This window comes from Megascapheus bottae, chromosome 28, assembly GCF_031878675.1.
Source record: "Megascapheus bottae isolate mThoBot1 chromosome 28, mThoBot2.hap1, whole genome shotgun sequence".
Taxonomy (NCBI): Eukaryota; Metazoa; Chordata; class Mammalia; order Rodentia; family Geomyidae; genus Megascapheus; species Megascapheus bottae.
This window is the reverse complement of record NC_143536.1, coordinates 13,619,760-13,646,001: the sequence shown is the minus strand read 5'-3', so window position 1 is coordinate 13,646,001 and position 26,242 is coordinate 13,619,760. Positions and strand designations below refer to the sequence as shown.

At 43.4% G+C, this 26,242-nt stretch overlaps 1 protein-coding gene across 1 annotated transcript in view; it reads right to left on the bottom strand.

Annotated features, from left to right (window-relative positions):
• Positions 1-26,242, bottom strand: part of Sfi1 (SFI1 centrin binding protein) — a 56,520-nt gene that overhangs the window by 21,179 nt on the left and 9,099 nt on the right. Inside the window, exons 4-14 of the mRNA XM_090320518.1 lie at positions 22,795-22,866; positions 19,283-19,393; positions 17,888-17,982; positions 15,281-15,398; positions 14,286-14,388; positions 10,534-10,690; positions 6,849-7,010; positions 3,936-4,006; positions 2,080-2,172; positions 1,699-1,796; positions 911-977 (exon numbers count right to left, since the gene is read on the bottom strand). Of these exons, the coding sequence (XP_090176644.1) occupies positions 911-977; positions 1,699-1,796; positions 2,080-2,172; positions 3,936-4,006; positions 6,849-7,010; positions 10,534-10,690; positions 14,286-14,388; positions 15,281-15,398; positions 17,888-17,982; positions 19,283-19,393; positions 22,795-22,866 (1,147 nt within the window). The remainder of the gene's footprint in view (positions 1-910; positions 978-1,698; positions 1,797-2,079; positions 2,173-3,935; positions 4,007-6,848; positions 7,011-10,533; positions 10,691-14,285; positions 14,389-15,280; positions 15,399-17,887; positions 17,983-19,282; positions 19,394-22,794; positions 22,867-26,242) is intronic.

Sequence of the window (26,242 nt, the reverse complement as noted above, 5' to 3'; positions counted from 1 at the left end):
AGAGAACACCCGGGCCCCAGAGTTCAAGCCCCAGAAACCACACGCACAAACAGAGCAATCTACCCCACAACTGAGGAGATAACTTCAGGTTCACATGTGAGATTCCCATGGCGGACAGGGATAGCAAGCAGCACTAGTCCACCCAGAGGGAGTCTTCTGACTGCCATGGATGACCAGGGTGGCGCTTCCCACGTAGACATCGTGAACTGAACAAACTCCCTCTGAGTCTGAATGTAGCCTTGCAATCCTTTCGGCAGCCACTCCCAACAGTCTGCAAGGTCACACTTAACTGCCACCATGGAGCTGACTTGTAAGACTAGGAGGGCAGAGACTCTGACTGCTTTGTATCACACTTGCATTCTCAATGCTTCCACACAGCAGTTGTGTGCAGTGATTGTGCCGTAAGTCTTTTTGCATGTGTGCACTGGCCCGAGGGCTTGAACTCAGGGGCTAACCATAGTCGTTAAGCCTCAAGGCTGGCATTGTGCCGCTTGAGCCACAGCTCTACTCCCACTCTCACTTGTCATCCTGACTCCACCTCCTCCACTGACTGGAGCACCTGTCTTAACAATGTGCAGTCCTGGGACACAACCCTCACGCTCTTCACCTTTCCACATCTGGAGATCCCACTGGGTGAGGGGATGGGGAGTTCATATCATAAGCTAGTGTGAGTGAAGACATGCACAGCTAGCAGAAGCTAGCCCTCTACGTTTTCCTAGCAGATAAAGAGATGGAGTTGAGCAGAAAGTCTAACTAGCAGGGACAGGAGGAAATTATCTCAGACTTTTCATAGCATCTTCTCCCCCAAATCAGAATAAAAAGATCTCATGGCAGAGGCCTCTCTAAGAAATCTTTGCAAAATGATCAGGCTAGGTCTAAAGCTGAGGTACTGCCATGACACACTCCTTACCTGCTTGTATCCTCTCTTCTGAACATACCGGAGCCACAACCGGATACATTTGCGAAGCAATGTCACCCTGAATTAAAACAAAGAATAGCTAGGTACTGCTTATCAGCATCTTCAGGTTTCAGGTTTTAAAATTTCTGTTTTGTTTATAAGGCAGACAAATATGGACATGGTTACTTCTTGAGAATTAGAGGCAGCCCATGCATGTGTTGACTCGTTTGCTTTAAATTTTCAATAACTTTGGTTTTGTTTTTAATACTAGGTTTCAAACCCAGGGCTTCACACATGCTAAGAAAGTGCTCTCCCAATGAGCTATATCCTTAGTCCTTGATAACTTTCTTATAGGCTTAATTAAACCAGCAAACACCCTACCACTAAAATTTAGGAAATACATATAAAAGTCCTTATATCCTACTGCTGGGAATTCTTTCTTTGTCAGTACTGGGGCTTGAACTCAGGGCACTGTCCTTGGGCTTTCTCAAGGATAGAGCTCTACCACTTGTGCCACACCACCACTTCTGGCTTTTCTACGTATGTGGTACTGACGAATCAAACCCGGGTCTTCTAGTACTTTACCACTAGGCCAAATTCCCAGCCCCATGGATTTTCTTTGTTTTGGAGGCACTGAAGTTTCAATTCAAAACCTTCATGCTTGCCAAAGCAGGGGCTCTATCACTACCACTTGAGCCATGGCCCCTATTCCTTTTTGAATCTGCAGTTATTTATTCACAGCTACAAGACCCAAAATCAGAATCACATGGTGTCTCTGGAGAGGCAGAGCCCAGTCTTACCAGTAGTGGCCCTGGGCTACATGAAATAAAGGGAGCTGCTTTCTCTCCTTCCTCTCTTCAGTCCGAGACTGCCAGAGGTTCCAGAACCTGTGAAGCAGCTGAAGACAAGACAGGAAGAAAATGGAAGTGTACTGAGATGAAAAGTGAAATAACTGCTTTTGCTCTTAACCTTCTGATTAATGCTGACTCCCAAAGAGAAAAATAAACATGTACAAAAAGATGTAGTTAGTACTGGGAGTTTGGCCTAGTGATAGAGTGCTTGCCCTTGCAAGTACAAAGATCTGGGTTCGATTCCTCAGTACCACATACATAGAAAAAGCACAGGGGTCACAAGAGAAAGCCCATCAGTAGAAGTCCCTTAATATAGACAATAACTCTCACCGTGACATCATGCTGCTGGTGAGCAAGATTCCTCCTTATTCGCTGGAGATGGACTCGGGTCACATTGTCTCTTAGAGCTCTAAAGCAAAAATACTACATAAAGAAGAAATGACAGCAATTACAAAAAGAATCCATAGCATGGACTTGAACAGGGAGTATGGATCAAGTGGAAGAGCACTAGTCTAGAAAGTTCAAGGCCCTCAATTCAAACCCCAGTATAGCCACAAAAAGGGGGGGGGGGCACTGGGAGTTTGGCCTAGTGGTAGAGTGCTTGCCTAGCATGCACAAAGACCAGGGTTTGATTCCTAGGTATCACATATATAGAAAAAGCCGGATGTGGCTCAAGTGGTAGGGCTCTAACCAAGGACAGTGCCCAGGCCCAGAGTCCAAGCCCCACGACCAGCAAAAAAAAAAAAAAGATGGGGCAGAGAGTTTGGCCTAGTGATAGAGTGCTTGCCTAGCATGCACGAAGAGCCGGGTTCGATTCCTCAGTACCATATACATAGAAAAAAGCTGGAAGTGGTGCTGAGGCTCAAGTGGTAGAGCTCTAGCCTTGAGAAAGTCCAAGGACAGTGCTCAGGCTCTGAGCTCAAGCCCAGGACTGGCAAAAAAAAAAAAAAAAAAAGATGTAGACAAAGGGGAACAGTGCCTCCAATCAAGGGGTAAAGTGTTCAGTGAGGACCTGTGGGTGGCTCAAGACATGCCATTCCCTTGAATTCTGTTGCTTTAAGATCAAACTAGGAGCTAATTCAAGCCAGCTGAAGCAAGCAGTGAGTAAGATTGGCTAGACCAGGTGAGGAGTTTGGCCTAGTGCCTGCCTAGTAGGCAGACCCAGATTCGATTCCTTGGTACTACACACATAGAAAAAGCTGCAAGTGGCACTGTGGCACAAGTGGTAAAGCTTTAGTTTTGAGAAAGCCCAAGAACAGTGCTCAGGCCCTGAGTTCAAGCCCCAGGACTAGCGGGGAAAAAAAAAATTGGCTATACCACTCCCTAGTGCCACATACTGTGCTATGAACGTCACTTTCTTTTTTTTGATCAGTCACAGGGCTTGATCTTGGCATAGGTGCTGTCCCTGAGCTCTTCAGCTCAAGGCTAGCACTCTACCACTTTGAGCCACAGTACCACTTCTGATTTTTTAGTAGTTAACTGGAGGTAAAAGTCTCATGAATTTTCCTGCCCTGGCTATCTTCGAACTTCATCCTCTGATCTTGGCCTCCTGAGTAGCTAGGATTTACAGGCATGGGCCACTGGCGCCCAGCTCTGAATCTGTCAATTCTGATCCCCATGATCCATAAAGAATTCTCCCAAGGTCAAAAATCAACTTTTACCTCTGTGAGAGATAGGGGTGGGAGAGGATAAGTAAGCACCAGAGCTCAGTGGCAGAGTGTTTGTCTACCACACACCAGATCTGCTGGGTTCAATAGCCAGCAACACACAGGCATGTACCTTTTTGCTTACAGTGCTTTGTTTTAAATCATATAAGGGGCAGTGTATACATGTATCTAATTATAAATGAAGGTGGCTTGGTCTGTACTGTGGTAGGAACTCAAGGACTCAAATTTGCTATAAATATAGCTTTGCTAGAGTGAACTAGAAGGAATCCTTGGGGAGTTGGGGGGCCGTTTCTGGACAGGAGCAAGTACTCAGGTCTGTCTCTGGTCCCATCAACAATGCCTCACATCAGACCCCTCATGGCCCTGAACCTTGGGCTGAAGTTTTCATATTATGAAAATTGAGGTTCTTGTAAGTTTTTGATGACTAGCTCAAATGGCCAGGTAGGGAACCGTAGCCAGGTGAGTAGGAACTGACTGTCTAGATCTTGCCTCAAGCTCGGCAAGCCTTGGCACTCTTACCAGCAGCCTGTGTTGGTGATGCTCTTCTGCCACCTTGCACTGCGCAGCTTCTTCGGCACACATCAATATATCTGCCAGAAGCTAAGGCCTCCAGTATCAACAAGATTCCCAACCCCAGAGGTGCATCTGCATCCTCTGACCCACAGCTCTAAGAGGACTAGGGCTGACATCCATCTCTGTCCCCTGATAACTCCAGCAAAATGAAGGGAAATCAGATGAATTCCTTATCAACAGCTGGACTGGCTTCCCTCTCCTTAGATACCCATTTGATGGGAGGCGTAAAGTACTAAGTAGCCAGTGCGTGCGCGGTGGCTCATGCTTATAATCCTAGCTACTCATGAGGCTGAGATCTGAGGATCATGGTTCAAAGCCAGTCTGGGTACTAAGGAAGGGGAGACTTTTATCTCCAATTAATCACTAAAAAAGGGGAAGTGGTGCTGTGACTCAAGGGTAGGGCAGTAGCCTTGAGCTGAAGAGCTCAGGAACACAGCCCAGGCCAAGTCCAAGCCCCAGAACCCACAAAAAAAGAAAAAAAAAAAAAAAAAAAAAGGAAGGGGGATTTTTGCCTAGTGGTAGAGTGCTTGCCTAACATGCATGAAGACCCGAGTCTGATTCCTCGGTATCACATACATAGAAAAAAGCCAGAAGTAGTGCTGAGGCTCAAGTGGTAGAGCTCTAGCCTTGAGAAAATTCAAGGACAGTGCTCTGACCCTGAGCTCAAGCCCAGGTCTAGCAAAACAAACAAACAAACAAACAAACAAACAAACCTGAGTACCGATTTTGGTAAGCATTTCAAAATCACATCATCTTGAGAACTTGCTCCTTCTCTCTACTGTTTTGGTATCACAGTTCAGTCAGATGTTGGATTAAAAAAACTATGAGTTATTTTCAAATACTTTCTCCTCCCACATCCCCTTTGTTGTCAGCTGCCAAGCCCATCTGCTCTCCTCCCAGGCCTCTCCTCTCTTCATCTCCAGGATTGTCTATCTCTGAAGCTCATCTGAATTGTCACTCCCACAGAATGTAAGCATGCTCTCACACGGCTGGTGGTCCTGGCCAGCCTCCATCTTCTAATCCAGAACGCTCTAAAGCACAAATCCATGCTTGTGCACAGCTACTCTGGAACCCCCCAGAAGCTCCCCAGTGGCAATCATCAGAAAAATCAGCTGATTCCTGGGCCAGCACTGGCCCTTCCGCCAGCAGCACCCCACATCTTGTGAGGTGAAAATTTCTCCTCACTTGTAAACGTGGACACATGGCATCCCTTACACCTGAAATGTCCTTCCTAGTTTCTGTGTCTGGAGAACCTGTCTTCCCCTGACATTTACATTCAGTTCAAATATTCCCTCCTTGCCTGAATCTCCACAGAACTACATGCCTAGACAGACAAATTCACAATCCTTTAGCCTCGGTCTCCTGAGCTGGGTTTCTAAGTATGTGCCGTGACGACACATTCTTAAGACACAAACTTTTTTTTCCCTCCTTTGGTTCCAGTACTGGGGCTTGAACTCAAGGCCTGTGCACTGTCCCTGTGCTTTTCTGCTCAAGGCTAGTGCTCTACTGCTTGAGCCACAACTCCACTTACATTTAGGCAATTAATTGAAGATTAAAATTTCATGGACTTTCCTGCTTGGGTGGGCTTTGAACCTCAATCAGATCTCAGGCTCCTATGGAGCTAGGATCACAGGATGAGCCACTAGTGCCAAAACTTTTCTTGTTCTTGATACAAATATTTATGTCTGCACTTAGCACATCATATTGATAGTGTCATGGCCCATTTTCATGACTATATGTCCCATGAAACAATGAATACTCTGATTCGAGTTGCTCTATCTACAGAACTGAAGCAGGGGCAGTTAACATGATTCAGGGGTAATAATTAAGAACATTTGCACAGGAGTAAAGGCCTATGTTCTACCAAAGACTTAATCTCTTAAATGTAACCCATCTGTTTACTACCTACATATGAAGACAGGGACACCTATTCCACAGAACTACAAAATCTGATAGAACTGTGCATAATGACCACAGATGGTATCAAGTTCAACAAACAAGAGCCATGACCACAGTGATGGTACTGAGAAGTAGATGGTCAGGACTACTTCTACTCCCTGAGTGCACAGAGAAACACTGGAAATGCCAATAGAAACAGATATGGAACAGGGCTGGGAGTGTAGTCTATTGCTAGAGTGCTCACCTAGCATGCACAAATACCTGGGTTCCATTCCTTGGTACCACATACTCAGAAAAAGCTGGAAATGGTGTCACAGTTCAAATGGCAGAGTGCTAGCCTTGAGCAAAAAGTGTCCAAAGACAGTGCCCAGGCCATGAGTTCAAGTCCTTGGACTGCCAAAAAAAAAAAAAAGATATGGAACTGTAATGACCTCCCTGGAGAAAGCAGAAAAGAGATTTATAGGGGGGAGTAGGCAGAGGTGCTAGATCTATTTTTGTTTGTTGGGGAGAAATCTTAGGGCCTTAACTCAGGGCCTGGGCTCTGTCCCTGAGCTGTTTTATGTTCAAGGCTAGCACTCTACCACTTGAGACACAGCGCCACTTCTGGCTTTTTCTGAGTAGTGTATTAGAGGTAAGAGGCTCATGGATTTCACTGCTCAGGCAGCTTCAAACACCAATCCTTGGCAGTTATCTTCAGCTTCTAGCTTTACCTTTTATTTAAAGTTGGGTTGTAAGCTCACAGGGGTTTATTTTACTACTACTCATTGAAGTAGATGTTGTAAGTACTCTTTCCAATGCAGTCCAAGTTAAAACAACAGCAACAGAATAATTCAAAAAGTTCAGCAGCGATAAGGCTGTCAGATAGTTTGCTAACTGCATCTTCCTGACCCTTTGCTATGCAGCTCAGCTCCACACTGTCCTGGCTGAAGGGTGCACAGGCTGGGTGACAGAGAAGGATACAGTGTTTCCAGTGTGTGAAGACCCTCCGCAGTGCCATCCTCCTGGCCAGCTCCTCTACCAGGGCCTGGTGGGCAGACAAGCTCTGTTTCCATTGCCAGGCCCACTGCCAGTCACAGAAGTATATCTGCAGCACAGTGACACAGTGGAATCTCGCAGCCATTTCTGTAACAGAGGAATAACTTCAGTTTTTTCCTACTCTTCCTTTCAGTGAGAGATGATAAGAGAAGACAAGTCTGACCACCGGCAGGGATTCATAGCTGCTACTGGAAAGGATTTTTACAAGCTTTTGTTTTGTGTATGTGTGCTCATCCTGGGGCTTGAACTTAAGACCTAGGTGCTGTCCCTGGACTTTTTTAAATTCAAGGCAAGGATTTTATCACTTGAGGCACACCTTCACTTCTAGATTTTTATTAGTTAATAGATGGGTGTCATGACTTTCCTTCTCCAACTGGCTTTGAATCTCAAACCTCAGATCTTAGCCTCGTGAGTAGCTAGTATTATAGGCATGAGACACCTGTGTCTAATTCTTCCAAAGTGTGGGTTTTTTTGTTTTTTTGGTGGGGTCTTATGGCTTGAACTCTGGGCCTGGCACTATCCCTGAGCTCTTCAGCTCAAAGCTACAGCCCTACCCCATGAGCCACAGTGCTTAATTGGAGATAAGAGTCTCAATGTCTTTAGTGCCCAGGCTGGCCTTGAACTGCGATCCTCATATCTCAGCCTCCCAAGTAGCTAGGATTACAGACATTAGTCAGAGCCCAGCCTCTTCAAAAGTTTTTTAGGCAGGGTTGTAACTTAGCTCAGAATATGTGTGTAGCATATACAAGGCCTTAAATCTGATCTTTAGAACCAAAAAATAAAAAAGTTGCAAACACTAGGTCATCAAGAATTCCTGAGTCAGCCGGGCGCGGTGGCTAACGTCTGTAATCCTAGCTACTGAGATCTAAGGATCACAGTTCAAAACCAGCCCATGCAGTAAAGATCTTGAGACTCTCATCCCCAATTGACCTCTAGAAAAGGAAGTGGCTAGTGCTGAGGTTCCCAGGGGCAGGGCTATAAGGACAATTCCCAGTCCCTGGGGTAGGGTGGTATAGCCATAAGCTGAAAAGCTCAGGGACAGTGCCTAGGCACAGAGTCCAAGCCCCATCCATGACCCACAGAAAAAAAGACTGCATTTCTGGGCATTAATAGCTCACTGTGTTATTTCAACACGCTCAAATTTAAAGATTGCCAATATCACATTCATATGATTTCTGTTTCTGAAACTAATTGGGAAAGGAAGTCATAAAATATTCTTTTTTTTTTTTTTTTTTTTGCCAGTCCTGGGCTTGAGCTCAGGGCCTGAGCACTGTCCTTGGACTTTCTCAAGGCTAGAGCTCTACCACTTGAGCCTCAGCACCACTTCCAGCTTTTTTTTCTATATATGTGGTACCAAGGAATTGAACCCGGGTCTTCATGCATGCTAGGCAAGCACTTTAACCACTAGGCCAAACTCCTGGCCCCTCATAAAATATTCTTATTGGTAGAGTACTTGCCTACTATGCACAGAGACCCAGGTTTGAGTCCTTGGTATCAAGTACATCGAAAAAGCCAGAAATGATGTTATAGCCTAAGAGATAGAGCTCTAGACTTGAGAAAGCCCAAGGACAGTGCTCAGGCCCTGAGTGCAAGCTCCAAGACCGGTAAAAAAAAATTCTAGCCAAATGTCACAGCTCTGGGAAAGTCTGTGAAACCTTCATCTCTGATGAACTACCAAAAAAGCTAGAAATAGAGCTGGGGCTCAAACGGCAGAATGGTAGCCTTGAGCACAAAAGGTAGGGACAGCACACGTGCCTGAGAACAGGCAATAAAACAAACAAACGAAACAGCTCTATTTAAAATAAATATACAGGGGAAGGGAATACGGTTCAGTGGTAGAGTGCTTGCCCAGCACACACAAAGCCCAGGGTTCAATTCCTCAGTACCAGGTAAACAGAAAATGGAGTAAGTGGGACTGTGGCTCAAGTGCTAGCTTTGAGCAAAAGAAAAAAGCTCAGGGATAATGCCTAGGCCCTGAGTTCAAGCCACATGACTAGCAAAAAAAAAAAAAAATAAAATATACATATTTGTTTACAAAAATCAAAATCATGTTTAAGTAAAATATATACATAGAAGATCAAAAGGAAATAAATGTGAATCCAGAATGATCTATTCATTTGGGGGTAGGAAATGGGCACGTGTCAGTCCTAGGGCTTCAACTCAGAGCTTGGGCACTATCCCTGAACTTTTTTTTTGTTTTTTTTTTTTTTTGCTTTGCCAGTCCTTGGACTTTCTCAAGGCTTAGCACTCTACCACTTGAGCCTCAGCACCATTTCCAGCTTTTCTCTATGTATGTGGTACCGAGGAATCGAACCCGGGTCTTCATGCATGCTAGACAAGCACTCTACCACTAGGCCAAACTCCCATCCCCTATCCCTGAACTTTTATGCTCAAGGTCAGCAAGTGATCACTTGAGCTACAGTTCTACTTCTGGCTTTTTGGTAGTTAAGTGGAGATAAGATCTCCATGAACTTTCCTGCCTGGGCTAGCTTCAAACTGCAATCCTCACATTCAGCCTCGAGAGAAACTAAGATTATAGGAGTGAGCCACAAACACCAGGCAAGAACGATGTAGTCTAACAAATGCAGCAACAACACTCATCAGATACTATGCTGAAAATGAACTAAGTCACTTGAGGATATGGATGGGAGGGAATCGGATACTATGTTGAAAATGAACTATATAACTTGTGGGTAGGGACGGGAGAGAAACACTGGGAGTGTAAAAAAGGATGACGGGCTGGGAATTTGGCCTAGTGGTTAAAGTGCTTGCCTAGCATGCGCAAAGACCCGGGTTCGATTCCTTGGTACCACATATATAGAAAAAGCCGCAAGTGGTGCTGAGGCTCAAGTGGTAGAGTTCTAGCCTTGAGAAAGTCCAAGGACAGTGCTCAGGCCCTGAGCTCAAGCCCAGGACTGGCAAAAAAAAAAAAAAAAAAAAGGGATGACAATGTCCAAAAATAAATGTGCTCTTTACACAACTATAACCTCTTTGTATATCACCTTTATTGCAGCAAAAAAAAAAATTAATAACTTTTTTTTTTTTTTTGCTAGTCCTGGGGCTTGAACTCAGAGCCTGAGCACTGTCCTTGGACAATTTTGCTAAAGGGTAGCACATCCTGACACTTGAGCCACAGTACCACTTCCAGCTTTTTCTGTGCATGTGGTATCAGGAATCAAACCCAGGTCTTTGTGCATGCTAGACAAGCACTCTATCACTAAGCTAAGCTTCTGGACCCCCCCACCTTTCTCCCCCTCCCCCCCCCTCCCGGCAGTCCTGGGGCTTCAACTCAGAGCCTGGGCCTGCCCTTGGGCTTTCTCAAGACTAGAGCTCTACCACTTGAGCCACAGCACCACTTCTGGCTTTTTTTGTGTATATGGTACTGAGGAATGAAGCCAGGTCCTTGTGCATGCTAGGCAAGCAAGCACTCTACCACTAAGCCACATTCTCAGCACCAAAACGATGTATTCTTTTTCTCTCAAAATCTTTTCACCAAAATGTATGCCATGATATGGTAATATTTCTTCTTCATAAGGTATCACTGGCAACAGGAAAAAAGAAGGATCTTCTAACTAGGCCCCTGTTTTGAGAGCCCACAAGTCCTGCTCACCATTCTTTTGCCTCTTCATCCTCCGGACATGCAGGTATTCAAGCCACGCCTTCAAGCATCTCTGCTTTTGCCAGCACTCATGGTGATGCACTGCAGAAGCTACCTTCCCTCTCTCCTGTTGACTGTGCTGGAGCTCTTTTTGCCACTGTGACCAAGCCTGAAAACCAGAGAAATCACTGAATTATAGGAGACTTAGAAAAACAGGTGAAATACAGGTGAAGAGAAGAAACAAACACACCAGATAGGCCAAAATTAGAAACCAGAAGCCAGGAGTCAGTGGCTATCATCATAATCCTACTCAAGAGACTGAGATCTGAGGTTTGAACTCAGGGTCTAGGCACTATCTCTGAGATTCTTTTGCTCAAGGCTAGCACTAACTTTACCAATAAAGCCACAGTGCACCACTTCAGGCTTTTTCTGTTTGTGGTACAGAGGTATCCAATTCAGGGCTTCATGCTAGCAAGCTCTACCACTGAGCCACATTCCCAGCCAAAGTCTATGACATTTTTTATTTTGGTGGGTCCTGGGGCTTGAACTCTTGGCCTGGGTGTTGTCTCTGAGCTCTTTAGCTCAGTGATTATCCCTTGGAGCCACAGCCACACTTCCTGTTTTCTAGTGGTTAATTGGAATTAAGATTCTCACATTCTTTAGTGCCCGGTTGGCTTTGAACTGCGATCCTGAGGAGCCTCAGGATTACGGGCGAAAGCTACCACACCCAGCTATGACTTTTTTTTTTTGCCAGTCCTGGGCTTGAGCTCAGGGCCTGAGCACTGTCCTTGGACTTTCTCAAGGCTAGAGCTCTACCACTTGAGCCTCAGCACCACTTCTGGCTTTTTTTCCCCTATGTATATGGTATGGAGGAATTGAACTGGGTCTTCATGAATGCTAGGCAAGCACTCTACCACTAGGCCAAACTCGCGGCCCAGCTATGAGACTCTTAACTCCCAATGAATAACAAAAAGCTGGAAGTGGAGCTGTGCATCAAAAGGTAGAGTTGCTAGCCTTCAGCAAAAGAGCTCAAGGACAATACCCAGGTCCTGTGTTTAAGCCCCAGAATGAGCACAACAAAATAAAGAAAAAGTGCTTGGAGTTTGGCCTAGTGGCAGAATGCTTGCCTAGCAGGCACAAAGACCCAGGTCCAATTCCTCAGTACCACATACATAGAAAAGCTGAAAGTGGTGCTGTGACTCCAGTGGTAGAGCCCTAGCCTTGAAAAAGCCCAAAGACAGTGCTCAGGCCTCAAGTTCAGTCTCTAGGATTGGCGAAAGAAAGAAAGAAGAAAAGAAAGAAAATGAATGAGCTAGTTTCCTCCTATCCTACATTAAAAGCTCTTTTTAGATTTTTTAAAATATAATTTTATTGTAATTAATAGAAGGGTTACATTATATTTGCCAGATAGAAGGTGCATTACTTCACAAACATTGCTATGCTTTCTCTGGTTTTTGTTCCCATTTCCCTCTCCCCCACCCCCTCCCCTCATCTTATTTTCCCTCCCTTCCCTATCCTATTTGAAATAAACATATATACAATATATCAGATAATAAGGTAAGATACTGTAACAATATGAGATAACCAAGGGACAGCAAAAGAGATTAATTTTTTTTTAGTTATTATAAAGGTATTGTAATGGGGAGTGAGTGGTTTAGTTACATAAGTCAGGTAAAAAGTACATTTCTTTCTTTCATTTTTTTGTCAGTCATAGGGCTTGAACTCAGGGCCTGAGCACTGTTCCTGAGTGTTTTTGCTCAATGCTAGTACTCTAACCACTCTGAGCCATTGTGCCACTCCCAAGAGTACATTTCTTTTTAGACAATGTCACTCCTTTCCTCACTCTTTCCCAGTTTCAAAAAGCTCTTTGTCACCTTTAACTGAACTCTAGAAAAGGCACAAAATAGCAAGAATATGCTAGGTGCTGGTGGCTCACGCCTATAATCCTACCTACTCAAGAGGCTGAGATCTGAAGATTGCTGTTCAAAGCCAGCCAGTGCAGGAAAGTCTGTGAAACTCTTTTTTGTTGTTCTTGTTGGTCATGGTGCTTGAACTCTGGGCTAGGGCCCTGTCCCTGAGCTCTTCAGCTCAAGGCTACCACCCTACCCCTAGAGCCACAGTGCCACTTCTAGTTTTCTTTCTTTCTTTTTTTTTTGCCAGTCCTGGGCTTGGGCTCAGGGCTTAAGCACTGTCCTTGGACTTTCTCAAGGCTAGAGCTCTACCACTTGAGCCTCAGCACCACTTCCGGCTTTTTTCTATGTATATAGTACCAAGGAATCGAACCTGGGTCTTTGTGCATGCTAGGCAAGCACTCTACCACTAGGCCAAACTCCCAGCCCCCACTTCTAGTTTTCTAATGGTTAATCAGAAATAAGAATCTCAGGGGGGGGGAGGGAAATGGGTACCAAGACATGTGAAAGGGTATCAATGTATGTGAATTAATGCACCTTCTATATGGCAAATATCATGTAACCCTTTTACTAATTACAATAAAAAAATTATTTTGGTTTAAAAAAAAAAAAAAGGAGTCTCAGGGACTTTGAGTGCCTGGGCTGGCTTTGAATCTTGATCCTCAGATCTCAGCCTCCTAAGCAGCTAGGATTATAAGCATGAGCTACCATGCTAGGCTGTCTGCATTACTTTCTAATTTTCAGTAGAAAAAAAAAATAGAGAAGAGGATATAAAAATAAAAAAAAGAAACCTTGGGCTCTACTAGCAGAGATGTGCAATAGAACAAAACCTTGATACATAAGGCCATATAGGATGAAGCTAACTGAAAAGACCTCCAGGATATTGAAACAAAAGCCATATAATGAATGATTGTTGTCCTTAATGTTATCTCTCATCTCTTTTGCTGTCCCTTGGTTATCTCATATTGTTACAGTATCTCATTTTGTTATCTGATGTATTGGATTTATTTGTATTTGGTTATTTGAAATTGGATAGGGAAGGGGGGAAAAAACCAAGATGGGGGGGCGCGCAGGTAATGGGGACCAAGACATGTGAAAGGGTATCAATATATGTGAATTAATGCACCTTCTATCTGGCAAATTATCATGTAACCCTTTTATTAATTACAATAAAAAATATATTTAAAAAAAGAAGAAATGTACTCACTACCTGATGTATGTAATTGTAACAACTGTACATCACCTGGACAAAATTAAATTTTTAAAAATTGCTCAACATAAATAAATAAATAAATAAACTGCTTTTAGGGGCCAGGAGTTTGGCCTAGTGGCAGAGTGCTTGCCTAGCATGCATGAATACCCGGGTTCGATTCCTCGGTACCACACACATAGAAAAAAGCTGGAAGTGGTGCTGAAGCTCAAGTGGTAGAGCTCTAGCCTTGAGAAAGTCCAAGGACAGTGCTCAGGCCCTGAGCTCAAGCCCAGGACTGGCAAAAAAAAAAAAAAGAAAAAAGCCAGAAGTGGTGTTATGGCTCAAGTGGTAGGGTTCTAGCCTTGAGAAACCCCAAGGAGAGTGATCGGGCCCTGAGTTCAAGGCCCAGGACTGTCAAATTAATAAACTGCTTTTAGAAAAAAAGCTTTTGACTAATTCACAATTCCCTTCCAGTCCCCACAATGATAGGAATTCTTTACAAATTATAAGAATCACATGGTGGACTAGCTCACTATAGTCAACACAGCAGCAATCACCCGTGCAAGAGCCCAGGCTTCCATACTGCACCTCCCTTACCAACAGAAAACAAAAGCAGAATGGCTTTCTGCTGACAACACAAAGCCCAAGTTTATTGGACGCACCTGCAGCTGGAGGCTCAGGGCCCTGTGCTTCACAGCTGTGGCATAGAGAGCATGGTTCACATAGGCTTGTCTGAGTTGTTGCCTCCACTTGCTCCACCACACCCTGCAAGATCAAATCAAAGAGAGAATCCATCAGGAAAAAGCCACCCAGGACAGAGAAGGGCAGTTTAGGGGATATGGTTCGAATCCCCAACTCGTTTTCTCTTATACAGTGCCATCTCTAGAATGGTACTGCTAGATTCACTGCTAAAACAAAAACCAATAATCAAGCCAGGAGCTGGTGGCTCACACTTGTAATTCTACTTACTGAATAGGCTAAGATCTAAGGACTGAGGTTCAAAGCTAGCCCGGCAAGAAAGTCTGTGAGACTCTTATCTCCAATCAGCTACCAAAAAGCCTAAAGCAGAGCTATAGTTCAAGTGGTAGAGTACAGTCACTGTTCTAAGTCAATCCAGACAGACAAACCATAGATTCTGATCTCCAATTAACTTGCAAAAAGCCATGAGAGAAGACATGGCTCGGGCTAGAAAGTGTTTTGATTCTGAGTTCAAGCCTTAGGACCAGCAAAACTAAAAAGTCCTAGAGGGCTGGAGTCTTGGCTTTGGTGACACAACACCAGCCAGTAAGTGTGAGGCCCTAGATTCAAGCCACAGCAGTGTAAAAAAAAAAAATTTTTTTTTTTTTGGCTGGTCATGGGACTTGAACTCTGGGCCTGGGCACTGTCGTTGAGCTCTTCAGCTCAAGGCTAGCACTCTACCACTTAAGCCATATTGCCACTTTCAGTTTTCTGGTGGTTCATTTGAGATAAGAGTTTCACAGACTTTCATGCCTAGCTGGCTCTGAAATGAGATCCTCAGATCTCAGCCTCTTGAGTACCTAGGATTATAGGCATGAGTCACCAGCACCTGGCAACAAACTATTGTTTTAAAATGGATTAAAGAAGGAAAACGTTGCTGAGGTAAAAGGATATTTGTGAGACAATGGCACACACTTACCATAAGATACTCCGCTGCCTAAACTCCAGAGCAGTGGTGTGCATCTCAAGTTTGGTTCTACGAACAATCACGTAGATCAACCAGGACTTCCAGGCCTTTTGTACTTTTTTTTTTACATCTAGAGACACCAAAGAGATGTTTTGAAAAGAGTGGAAAGGGGCCAGGAGTTTGGCCTAGTGGTAGAGTGTTTGTCTAGCATGCAAGAAAACCCGAGTTTGAGTCCTTGGTACCACATATGTAGAAAAAAGCTGAAAGTGGTGCTGTAGCTCAAGTGGTTGAGTTCTAGTTTTGAGAAAACATAAGGACAGTGCTCAGGCCCTGAGCTCAGGCCCAGGACTGGAAAAAAAAAAGAGAAAGAGGAGAGGGAGAGGGAGAGAGAGAGAGAGAAAAGAGATGAATTAATCTGTGTAAGGATATAAGCTCAAGCCATCTCTAATCAGACTTGAATATGTACATCTTTCCACTCCTCAAGTGCCCCCTGCTGGAAATGTAATGAAGTGCTACAAAACTAAGAAAGATCCAAGTGTACATGGGAATAATACCTCCAACCCCCCAAAAAGGTAACATTTATAAAACATTTAAAGAAAAATCATTCTATGATTGTATGTATATTCTATAGATATGAGATATAGGTAGGTATGTATCTATGACATACAAACTCTCAGCTTCACTTTAATTTGCCAGTGATTGCATAGAGATTCCATTCTTGAATATTTGTTAAACTTGACATATGAAATATGATGTAAAAAAAATCAGTATTAGCCAGGTGTGGTGGCTTATGTCTGTAATCCTAGCTACTCAAGAGGCTGAGATTTGAGGATCAAGGTTCAAAGCCAGCCTGGGCACAAAAGAATCAGACTTTTATCTCCAATTAATCTCAAGTGGGGCTTGGCTCAAGGGTAGGGTGGTAGCCTTGAGCTGAAGAGCTCAGAGACAACGCCTAGGACTAGGGCGGTAGCCTTGAGCTGAACAGCTCAGGGACATTGCCCAGGCCGAGTTCAAGCCCATGACCCACAAAAAAGAAAGAAAGAAAATTTTTTAGGGGATACACTGTAATACTTCCAGAAACTATATGCATACACAGGCAGCAGAAAAGTTAGAATAGGAATTTGACAAAACTGGAATTGATAATTACTGAACCTGTGTGACTCATTGCTCTATCATTTGTATAGTTGATACTTTTTTCTATATAGTTGATACTATTTTTCTATAATAGTTAAATATGAAAAAATCATGCCATAAAACTTGCTGTTTGAAATAATAGTTGTGAAGTAGAATGAGCATGATAAAAAGAAGGTCTGAGGCCAGGAGTTGGCCTAGTGGTACGAGTGCTTGCCTAGCATGCAGTCAGTACCACATACATAGAAATAGCTAGGGTATCACATACATAGAAATAGCTGGAAGTGGTGCTGTGGCTCAAGTGGCAGAGTGCTAGCCTTGAGAAAAGCCCAGGGAAAGTGCTCAGGCCCTTAGTTCAAGCCCCACGACTAGCAAAAAAAAAGGAAGGTCTGAGCAAGAAGTGGTGATGTATATTTGTAGCTATTTAGAAGGCTTGGCAAGAAGGATCAGTTGAGGGGCCGGGAGTTTGGCCTAGTAGTCCAGTGCATGACTAGCATGCTCGAAGACCTGGGTTCGATTCCTTGATATCACATACATAGAAAAAGCTGGAAGTGGTGTTGCGGCTCAAGGAATAGAGCTCTAGCCTTGAGAAAGCCCAGGGACAGTGCTCAAGCTCTGAGTTCAAGCTCCAGGCCCTGGAGGGGCAAAAAAAAAAAAAAAAAAAAGAAGAAGAAAAAGAAGAAGAATAAGAAGGATCAGTTGAATACAGAAGTTCCAACTACCTGGGGAACACAACGACACCCCCATCTCAAAAAGAAAGAAGGCACTGATGAAAGTGAACTATACATGGTGGAGTCCAGAGGGAGGGACTTGGAGAGAGGGAAGGGAAGACAGTGTACCCATGAACTTGTACTTTCTCTGTACACTGTGTTTATAAAAACAATAAAGTGATAACATAATAACATAATAATAACAGCTAGGCCCTGAGTTCAAGCCCCAGTTATGGCACAAAAGAAAAAAAAATAATGAAAGCCAGAGCTGGAAACCAGTGGCTCATGCCTATAATTCTAGCTAGCTACTCAGGTGGTTGAGATCTAAAGGATCCTAGTGTGAAGCCAGCCCAAATAGTAATGCCTAAAAGACTTTTTTTTTGCCAGTCCTGGGGTTTGAATTCAGGGGCTGGGCACTGTCCCTGAGTCCCTGAGCCTCTTTGTACCCAAAGCTAGCACTCTACCACTTGAGCCACAGTGCCACTTCTGGCATTTTCTGAGTAGTTTATTGAGATAAGAGCCTCATGAACTTTTCTACCTGAGGTAACTTTGAACCACGATTCTGAGATCTCAGCCTCCTAAGTAACTAGGATTAGACATGAGCCACAGCTTGCAAGACGCTGATCTCTAATCAGCAAAATAAACTTTCAGACCCCCAAACATTCCATATGGAGGAACCATAGACATAAGTCCGTACACTGAGAACACACACACAGCACAGTGAAAAACAAAAGAAACTTGAATGCATCTTCTCTTGACATAACCTTCTTCTTCTCACCATGATTCTCAGCTTTAAGGTATTTCTTCCTCAGCTCCCGTTGTTGGTACACATAAGTCATCCACTTCTGGAACATCAGACTGTACAAGTAGTATCTGAGGAGCCAAAGCAGCAAATAGCTTTCATTAACACAACGAAAGAAAACGCCTAGTCAGCATATCCAGGTTTGTCTATACTTACAACAGTTAATGTGGAAGCTTCTACCACTAAGCAGTCTCATCAGTACTTGTGCTCAAATCTCATTCCCCACAGTCACAATGAAACCTATTCACCTTAAAGACGAAGCTGTACCACACTTCGAAATATCACTGAGTCCAAAATATTTGATATGTTCAAGAATAACTCATTTTCAGCATTCATAAGGCTAGGACATTTGCAAGGATGGTTACATCTTCATCATCTAAATCATGTAAACTACATACAATTTACTTCTTTGTATGTCAATATGTCAAAGGTAGACTTTCCTTTTTTTTCTCCTTGATACAGATACCATTCACCTCATCCCTCCATATTAGCATTATACCACTTTCTATGAGTGCATTTCATACTCTATTATTCATCATGCCTATTTTTTGTTTGAAATAACTGAAAATTAGAACTTCTGCTCCCAAAGAATCTAAACAGATTTTAATGGCAGTAAATACCATGATAGCCTGGCCAGGCATGGTAGATCACGCCTGTAACTCTAGCAACTCAGGAGGCTGGGATATAAGGATTGAGATTCAAAGCTCACCCGGGAACTAAAGACTGATATTTCTAATTAACTGCTAGAAAACTGGAAGTGGCACTGTTGCTCCAGGGGTAGAACAATAGCCTTGAGCTGAGTAGCTCATGGACAGCACCCAGGCCCAGAGTTCAAGCCCCATGACCAACAAAAAGAAATAAAAAAGAAGAGAGAGAGACAGAGACAGAGAGAAAGAGCGAAGAAGAAGAAGAAGAAGAAGAAGAAGAAGAAGAAGAAGAAGAAGAAGAAGAAGAAGAAGAAGAAGGAGGAGGAGCAGGAGGAGGAGGAAAGGAAGGAAGGAAGGAAAGGTGGGAAGGAGGGAGGGAGGGAGGGAGGAAGGAAGGAAGGGAGGGAGGGAGGAAGGAAGGAAGAAAGGAAGAAAATGAAATTCATAGCCAGCCTGAGCAGGAAAGTCCAAGAGACTCTTATCTATAATTAATCACAGACAGAGTTGGAAGTGGTGCTATAGCTGAAGTAGTAGAGTACTAGCCTTCAGCAAAAGGAGTTTAGGGATATCACACAGGCTCAGATTTCAAGACCTAAGACCAGGAAACATAAAATACTGTGCTCTTTTGACCCATGAACATGTCAAAAAGTAATTATTTGGTCTTTTAAACAAAAGCTAAATTTGAAAAAGTATAAAATTGAAGCAATGGAACACAAAATCTGACCTGTAGTGACAGTCTGCTCGAACACAGAGCTTCCATTCTCGCTGAGAAATCCACCATTCTTCTTTCCATTCTCCAAAGACCTTTTGTAGTATTCTTTTCTCATGGTAAAACCTACAACAGTGGAGAAAGTCACCCGAGAGTTGCGCTATCATGAAGCCCAAACTGACATTACTTCCCAAACTAGTCCCATATTGCCAATGCCTTCTCAATGTGACATAACACCAAAGATTTTTTTTCTTCTTTAATTTTTTTAATAGTACTGAGGCCTAGGGGGGAGGGTGGGAGGGAAATGGGGACCATGTCATGAGTAAGGGTATCAATGTTTGTGAAGTTATGCACCTTCTATCTGGTGAATATAATGTAACCCTTCTATTAATCACAATAAAAAATTATTAAAAAAAATTACCGAGGCCTAAACTCTGTCCCTCAAGCTTTCACTTGAATTTTACACTCAAGGCTGATACTCCATCACTCAATCCTCATCTCCACTTCTGGCTTTTTGCTGATGCACTGGAAAAAAAAGTCTTGAGGATTTTTGTGCCTGAACTAAGCTACTCAGGAGACTCAGGTCTAAAGAAGTGAACTTCAAAACCAGCCTGGGAAGAAAAGTCTACCATACTCCTATCTCCAAAATAGCCAGCAAAAATCTGAGTGTGTGGATCCAGTGGTATAGTGTAGTGCAGCAGATAATCACAGTAAGTACAAGGCCCTAAGTTCAAATCACAGGACCTTCTTCTTAAAAGGAGGGAGAGATAAGTGCCAATGGCTCACACCTGTAATCCTAGACGCTGAGGAAACTGAGATCTTAGAATCACAGTTCCAAGGTAGGCCAGGCAGCAAAATCCATGAGACTTTTTTTTTTTTTTTTTGCCAGTCCTGGGCTTGAGCTCAGGGCCTGAGCACTGTCCCTGAATTTCTTTTGCTCAAGGCTAGCACTCTACCACCACTTGAGCCTTAATGCTACTTCCAGATTTTTCTGTTATGTGGTACTGAAGAATACAACCCAGGGCTCCATTCATGCTAGGTAAGCACTACTACTAAGTCACATTTCCAGCCCATGAGACTCTTATCACCAACTAACTACTCAGAAAATGCCAAAGCTTAGCTGTGGCTCAAGTAGTAAAATGCTAGCCTTGATGGGAAAGCAAAACAAAACAAAAAAAACAGGAACAGTGCCCAAGCCTTAAGTTCAAGCCCCAGAACTGGCACAAAAAAATCAGGAAACAGCTTCTTAGAGTTGGAAATGAGGACAGGAGCATGGCCTAGTAATAGAGAGCTTGCCTAGCATGCACGAAACCCTGGGTTTGAATCCTTGGTACTACATACATAGAAAAAGCCAAAAGTGGTGCTGTGGCTCAAGTGGTAGAGCTCTAGCCTTGAGAAAGCCCAAGGACAGTGCTCAGGCCCTGAATTCAATCCTGAGGACTGGCAAAAAAAAAAAAAAAAAAAAAGTTGGAAATGATAGATGGGTACCAGTGGCTCCAGTCACTCAGGAGGCTGAGATCGGAGGATCACAGTTCAAAATTAGACTGGACGAGAAAGCACATAAGACTCATCTCTAATTAACATCCCAAACCGGAAAGTGGAGCTCAATTGATAGAGCACTAGCCACAAGCACAAAAATGAAGCTCAGGGTCCAGGCCCTGAATTCAAGCCTTAGTATCAATTCGTGCGCGCACGCGCACACACACAGATAGAAATGACAGTGCTAGAGTTTGAATAAATGTCTCCAAAAGCATGTGTTGAAGGCTTCACCACCAACCTGTAGTACCACTGGAACCTCTAAGGATGGGGCCTGGTAATAGGAAGTTAGGTCTCTGGAGGCCTATTTTATAAGGGGATACTGGGACTCCTAACATCATCTAGTCTCCCTTGCATCCCAGCTACCAGGAGAAAAGCAGTTCTTACAGTATGCACCCCATCACGAGTATGACCTTAGCACAGGCCCCAAAACTGGAACCAACCAAAGACTAAAACTAGGTCTCCAAACAATATTGTTGTTGCTGTTTTTTTTTTTTGCAGGGGGGAGGGGGTTTGGTCATGGGGCTTGAACTGAACCTGGGCATTGTTCCTCCACTCTTCACTCAAGGCTAGTGCTCTACCACTTTAAGCCACAGGACCACTGCTATTTTCTGGTGGATAACACTGGAGATAAGTGGTCTCACTGTACTTTCCTGTCCAGACTGTTCTCCTAAGTAGCTAGGGTTATAGAAATGAGCCACCAGCACTCAGCAAACATTTAATCTTTTTTTTTTTTCTTTTTTGGCCAGCTCTGGGGCTTGGACTCTGGGCCTGGGCATAGTCCCTGAGCTCTTCAGCTCAAGGCTACTGCCCTACGCTTTGAGTCACAGCACCACTTCCGGTTTTCTAGTGGTTAATTGGAGACACGAGTCTCTAGGTCTTTAGTGCTGGGACTGACTGCACTGTAATCCTCAGATCTCAGCCTCCTGAGTAGCAAGGATTACAGGCATGAGCCAAAGCACCTAGTCACATTTATTCTCTGTAAGTGTATATCTCAGGTGTTTTGTCAAAGAAAGCTGGCTAATACAATCTAACGCTGCTTAAAGGATCAAGTAAGAAGTTAGTAATTCATTGTTGACTTTTCAAATGTGGTGATCCTGATAAACCAAATAGAGGAATGACAGTGGCATCAAAAGCCCCATGAATGAATTCAGGACTTTAAGAAGAGGTACTGGAGTGGGGTGCTGATGGCTGGTTTATGTCTGTAATCCTAGCTACTCAGGAGGCTGACATCTAAAGATCATGATTCAAAGCCAGCCAAGGCACGAAAGAATGTGTGACTTTTATCTCTAGGCCCAGAGGTCAAGTCCCAGGACTGCCAAAAAAATAAAGTAAGCCAAGATAAGAAAGCCCATCAGAATGTTATATACAATTAAGCACACACACACAAAAGAAGCTGGAAAGGGGCCGGGAGTTTGGCCTAGTGGTAGAGTGCTTAGCCTAGCATGCACCAAGACCCGAGTTTGATTCCTTAGTACCACATACATAGAAAAAAGCCAAAAGTGGTGCTGAGGCTCAAATGATAGAGCTGTAGCCTTGAGAAAGCCCAAGGAGAGTGCTCAGGCCCTAAGCTCAAGCCCAGTATGGAAGTGGAGATGTGGCATAGTAGTAAAGTGTTAACCTTGAGCACAAAAAGCTCAGGGACAGCACCCAGGCTGAGGGCAAAGCCATATAATTTGCACCCCCCCCCAAAAAAAAGTCCCTCCTAGCTGGCCACCAGTGACTCGTGACTTGTTATCCTAGTTAGGGGAGGCTGAAATCAGGAAGATTACAGTTCTAGAGCAGCCCAGGCACACAGGCCCTGTCAACTATGGTAGGAAGGACAATTAAAAGGAACACAATCCTTTTAATGGATTGTGGGCTGAGGCTAAGAATCCACAGGGAGCAATGTTAACATTTGTTGAAATAAATGTTGTGCATAGGCTTAATATTAAACAAAAACTTAGAATGAATAAGCAAGGAGGAAGTCTGAAATTCAGACCTAGTATTACCTGGCTTTAGAGGGAAAAACTCTTCCAAAAGTCATTCGAATCCACAAATACAAGAACTTTCTGGCCACACATCTGAAAAAAGAAAGAAAGAAATAATACAAACTTTTTATTTTATTTATTTATTTATTTATTTTTGCCAGTCCTGGGCTTGAGCTCAGGGCCTGAGCACTGTCCTTGGACTTTCTCAAGGCTAGAGCTCTACCACTTGAGCCTCAGCACCACTTCTGGCTTTTTTCTATGTATGTGGTACCGAGGAATCGAACCCGGGTCTTCATGCATACTAGGCAAGCACTTTAACCACTAGGCCAAACTCCCGGCCCTAATACAAACTTTTTAAATTGATTGATTTATCTCATGGAAGTTTTGGATTTTTTGGGGGGGAAAGGAGGGGGAACCATTAAGGTCTCAGGGAGAGACCCTAGCATTAATGTAAAGGTGCTATTACACCTAAGCCTACATGAAACAGAGCCATACAAGTAGGAGGCTGTGTAGACATAATGTTTTATTACATCGATTAACATGTATCTATGACATGCAAACCCTCAGCCTAATTTTGATTATGTTCTAAACTCTAAGTGCCACTGATTGTATATAGATTCCCTTCTTGAACACTTGTTTGTTAAACTTGTCATTTGAAATATGATGTAAAAATCAATGTTAATAAATTCTTTAATAAAAAAAAAGTAGGGGGATGGTGTCACATGTCTGTAATCCTAGCTACTCAGGAGACCCAGATCTGAAGATCTATGTTTCAAGCCAGCCCAGGCAGAAAAGTCCATGAAATACTCATCTCTGATTAACCATCAGAAAACCAGAAGTGGAGCTATGGCTGAAAGTGGTAGAGGGCTACCCTTGAACAGAAAAGCTCAGCAAGCCTTGAGCTCAAGCCCTATAGCCACCTATAACGACATATAACCACCTACAACCACCTACTCCTCCTCTTCCTCCTCTTCCTCCAACGCCAACAACAACAAACAGCATAGAAGAGGAAAATTTATAAAACTAAAGTCACTGGGCTAGGTATGGCTTGAGTCACAAGCCACACTTGTCTAGCAAGCATAAGGCCCTGAGTTCAAATCACAAACTTAAATTAAAAAAAATAAAATAAGCTGGGCTGGGTACCTGTGGCTCAGGACTATAATCTTAGCTATTCAGGAGGCTGAGATCTGAGGATCCAGGTTCAAAGCCAGCCTGGGCACAAATAGACCTGGGGCTCTAACCTCCAATTAACTGGTAGAAAACAGGAAGTGGGGCTTTGCTCAAGAATAGGGTGGTAGCCTTGAGCTGAAGAGCTCAGGGACAGAGTCCAGGCCAAGTTAAAGACCCATGACCCACCCAAAATAAATTAAATTTAAAAAAGAGCTCAGAGACCCCACCTAGGCCCCAAGTACAAGCCCTACACTAGAAATTTAAAATAAAAATAAATTAAAAAGCTGGCTCTGTGGCTCTGCCACAGTGGCTCACGCCTGTAATCCTAGCTATTCAAGAGGTTGAGATCTGAGGATCAAGGTTCAAAGCCAGCTCAGGCACAAAAGGATCTGAGACCCTTATGTCCAATTAACCTCTAGAAAAGAGAAATGGGGCTTAGCTCAAGGGTAGTAGCCTTGAGCTAAAGAGCTCAGGGACATTGACCAGGCCTAGTTCAAGCCCCATGACCCACAAAATAATAATAAAATAAAAAAGAAACAGTTGGTGCTGAAGGCTCACATCTCTAATCCTCCTCAGGAAGCTAAGATGTGAGGATCTTAGTTTGAAGCCAGCTAGGGCAGCAAAGTACGTGACGTTATTTTTTTTTTTTTTTGGGGGGGGGGGAGTTTTCTAGAGTTTAATTGGAGGTAATATTCTCAGGTTCTTTTGTGCCCAGGCTGGCTTTGAACCTGGATCCTCAGATCTCAGCCTCTTGAGTAGCTAGGATTACAGGCATGAGCCACCGTGTCAGGAAGTGGCTCAAGTGGTAGAGTACTAGCCTTGAATAAAAGTAATAGAGCCCAAGTCCTGAGGTCAAGCTGCAGAACTGGCACAAAAATATATAAAATAGGGCTGGGATGCAGCTTAGTGGCAAAGCACTTACCTACCTATCAAGTGCAACATCCTGGGTTCGAACCCCAGTATTAAAAAAGACCCAATTTATTGACATTGTTAGGCGCATCATTTCGGTGGACATTTATATAAGATGAGCATTATCCATTAAATTACAGTTCTGGGAAGATTGGAATAGAATAATTTTTGATGAACTGGACGGAATGTATTTGTAGTTTACAAATTATTCAGTTATCTTGTGCTGCTGACCTAAATATATGTCTTAGGACTATTCAAGACATTCCTCATTAACTAAGGCCTCAGTCTGTTACTTCAATAGTTCCAGTTAGTTGTTTACTTGCTGTAACACAAATATACCTCTGAATATTTATTGATATTTTTTACTCAATCAGACTTGTATCCCTGGAAATAGTCTTATCAAAACCAAACTGTATTATGTTCTTCAAACTGTGCTTTAAAACTGTTGTCTGGTGATGGTAGTCTGGAAAGAACTCCAAGTGGTTACCAAAGCAGCTTCTACAACATTCATGCAGGTTTCTTTCCCATTTCATCTTCTTTTCACCCAGTCCCTGTGTACTCCTATAGACCCCTGTTGGCACATAGTAAATGGCTGATGAAGCTATTGGTCCTTAATATCCTTTTCTAATATGCCACCGTTTGGGACGTTGTAAAATTTCCAAACATCTTCCAAATCAGGATAACTGAATGTGGGAGCCACTGTTCAAGCTCAGACTCAGAATACACTGCCAGCCCACCCTGCCTCTTCTCTATCCCCAGCTGCACCTTAGGAAACCAGGATTGAGTTTACAGGTAACCCCACATTTGGATACTGTCTTACTAGTGACAGCCTTCAGAGTTTTTCTTGTTGAAAACCATGATGGCCATTATATGTTTGTGCTCTGTTATTTGCCAACTAAAGAGTAGTTGCAAGAAAACATCTTAGTTCCTTTAATACTGCTCCCTCAAATCTTCCTGCACTTCAACCATTTGTTTTGCCTGTTTTAGCCTGTGTTAAAAAGGCCTAGAAGCCTTTCCCCCGCTTTTTTTGGTTAAACATGTATACAGCGTTGGCAGTTGATGCTGAAATTTGTTAATAGCCCTTTCAAAATTATACATGTGAAATATCAAAAAATAAATTGATCTACCTAATTTTTATTGATTTAAAGTAAATAAATAAAAAAGACCCCAAAAAATAGTTTAAAAAACAAAACAGGCTGGGAGTTTGGCCTAGTGGTAGAGTGCTTGCCTCACATGCACGAAGAACCGGTTCGATTCCTCGGTACCATATACATAGAGAAAAGTCAGAAGTGGTGTTGAGGCTCAAGTGGTAGCGCTCTAGCCTTGAGAAAGTCCAAGGACAGTACTCAGGCCCTGAGCTCAAGCCCAGGACTGGCAAAAAATTAATTAA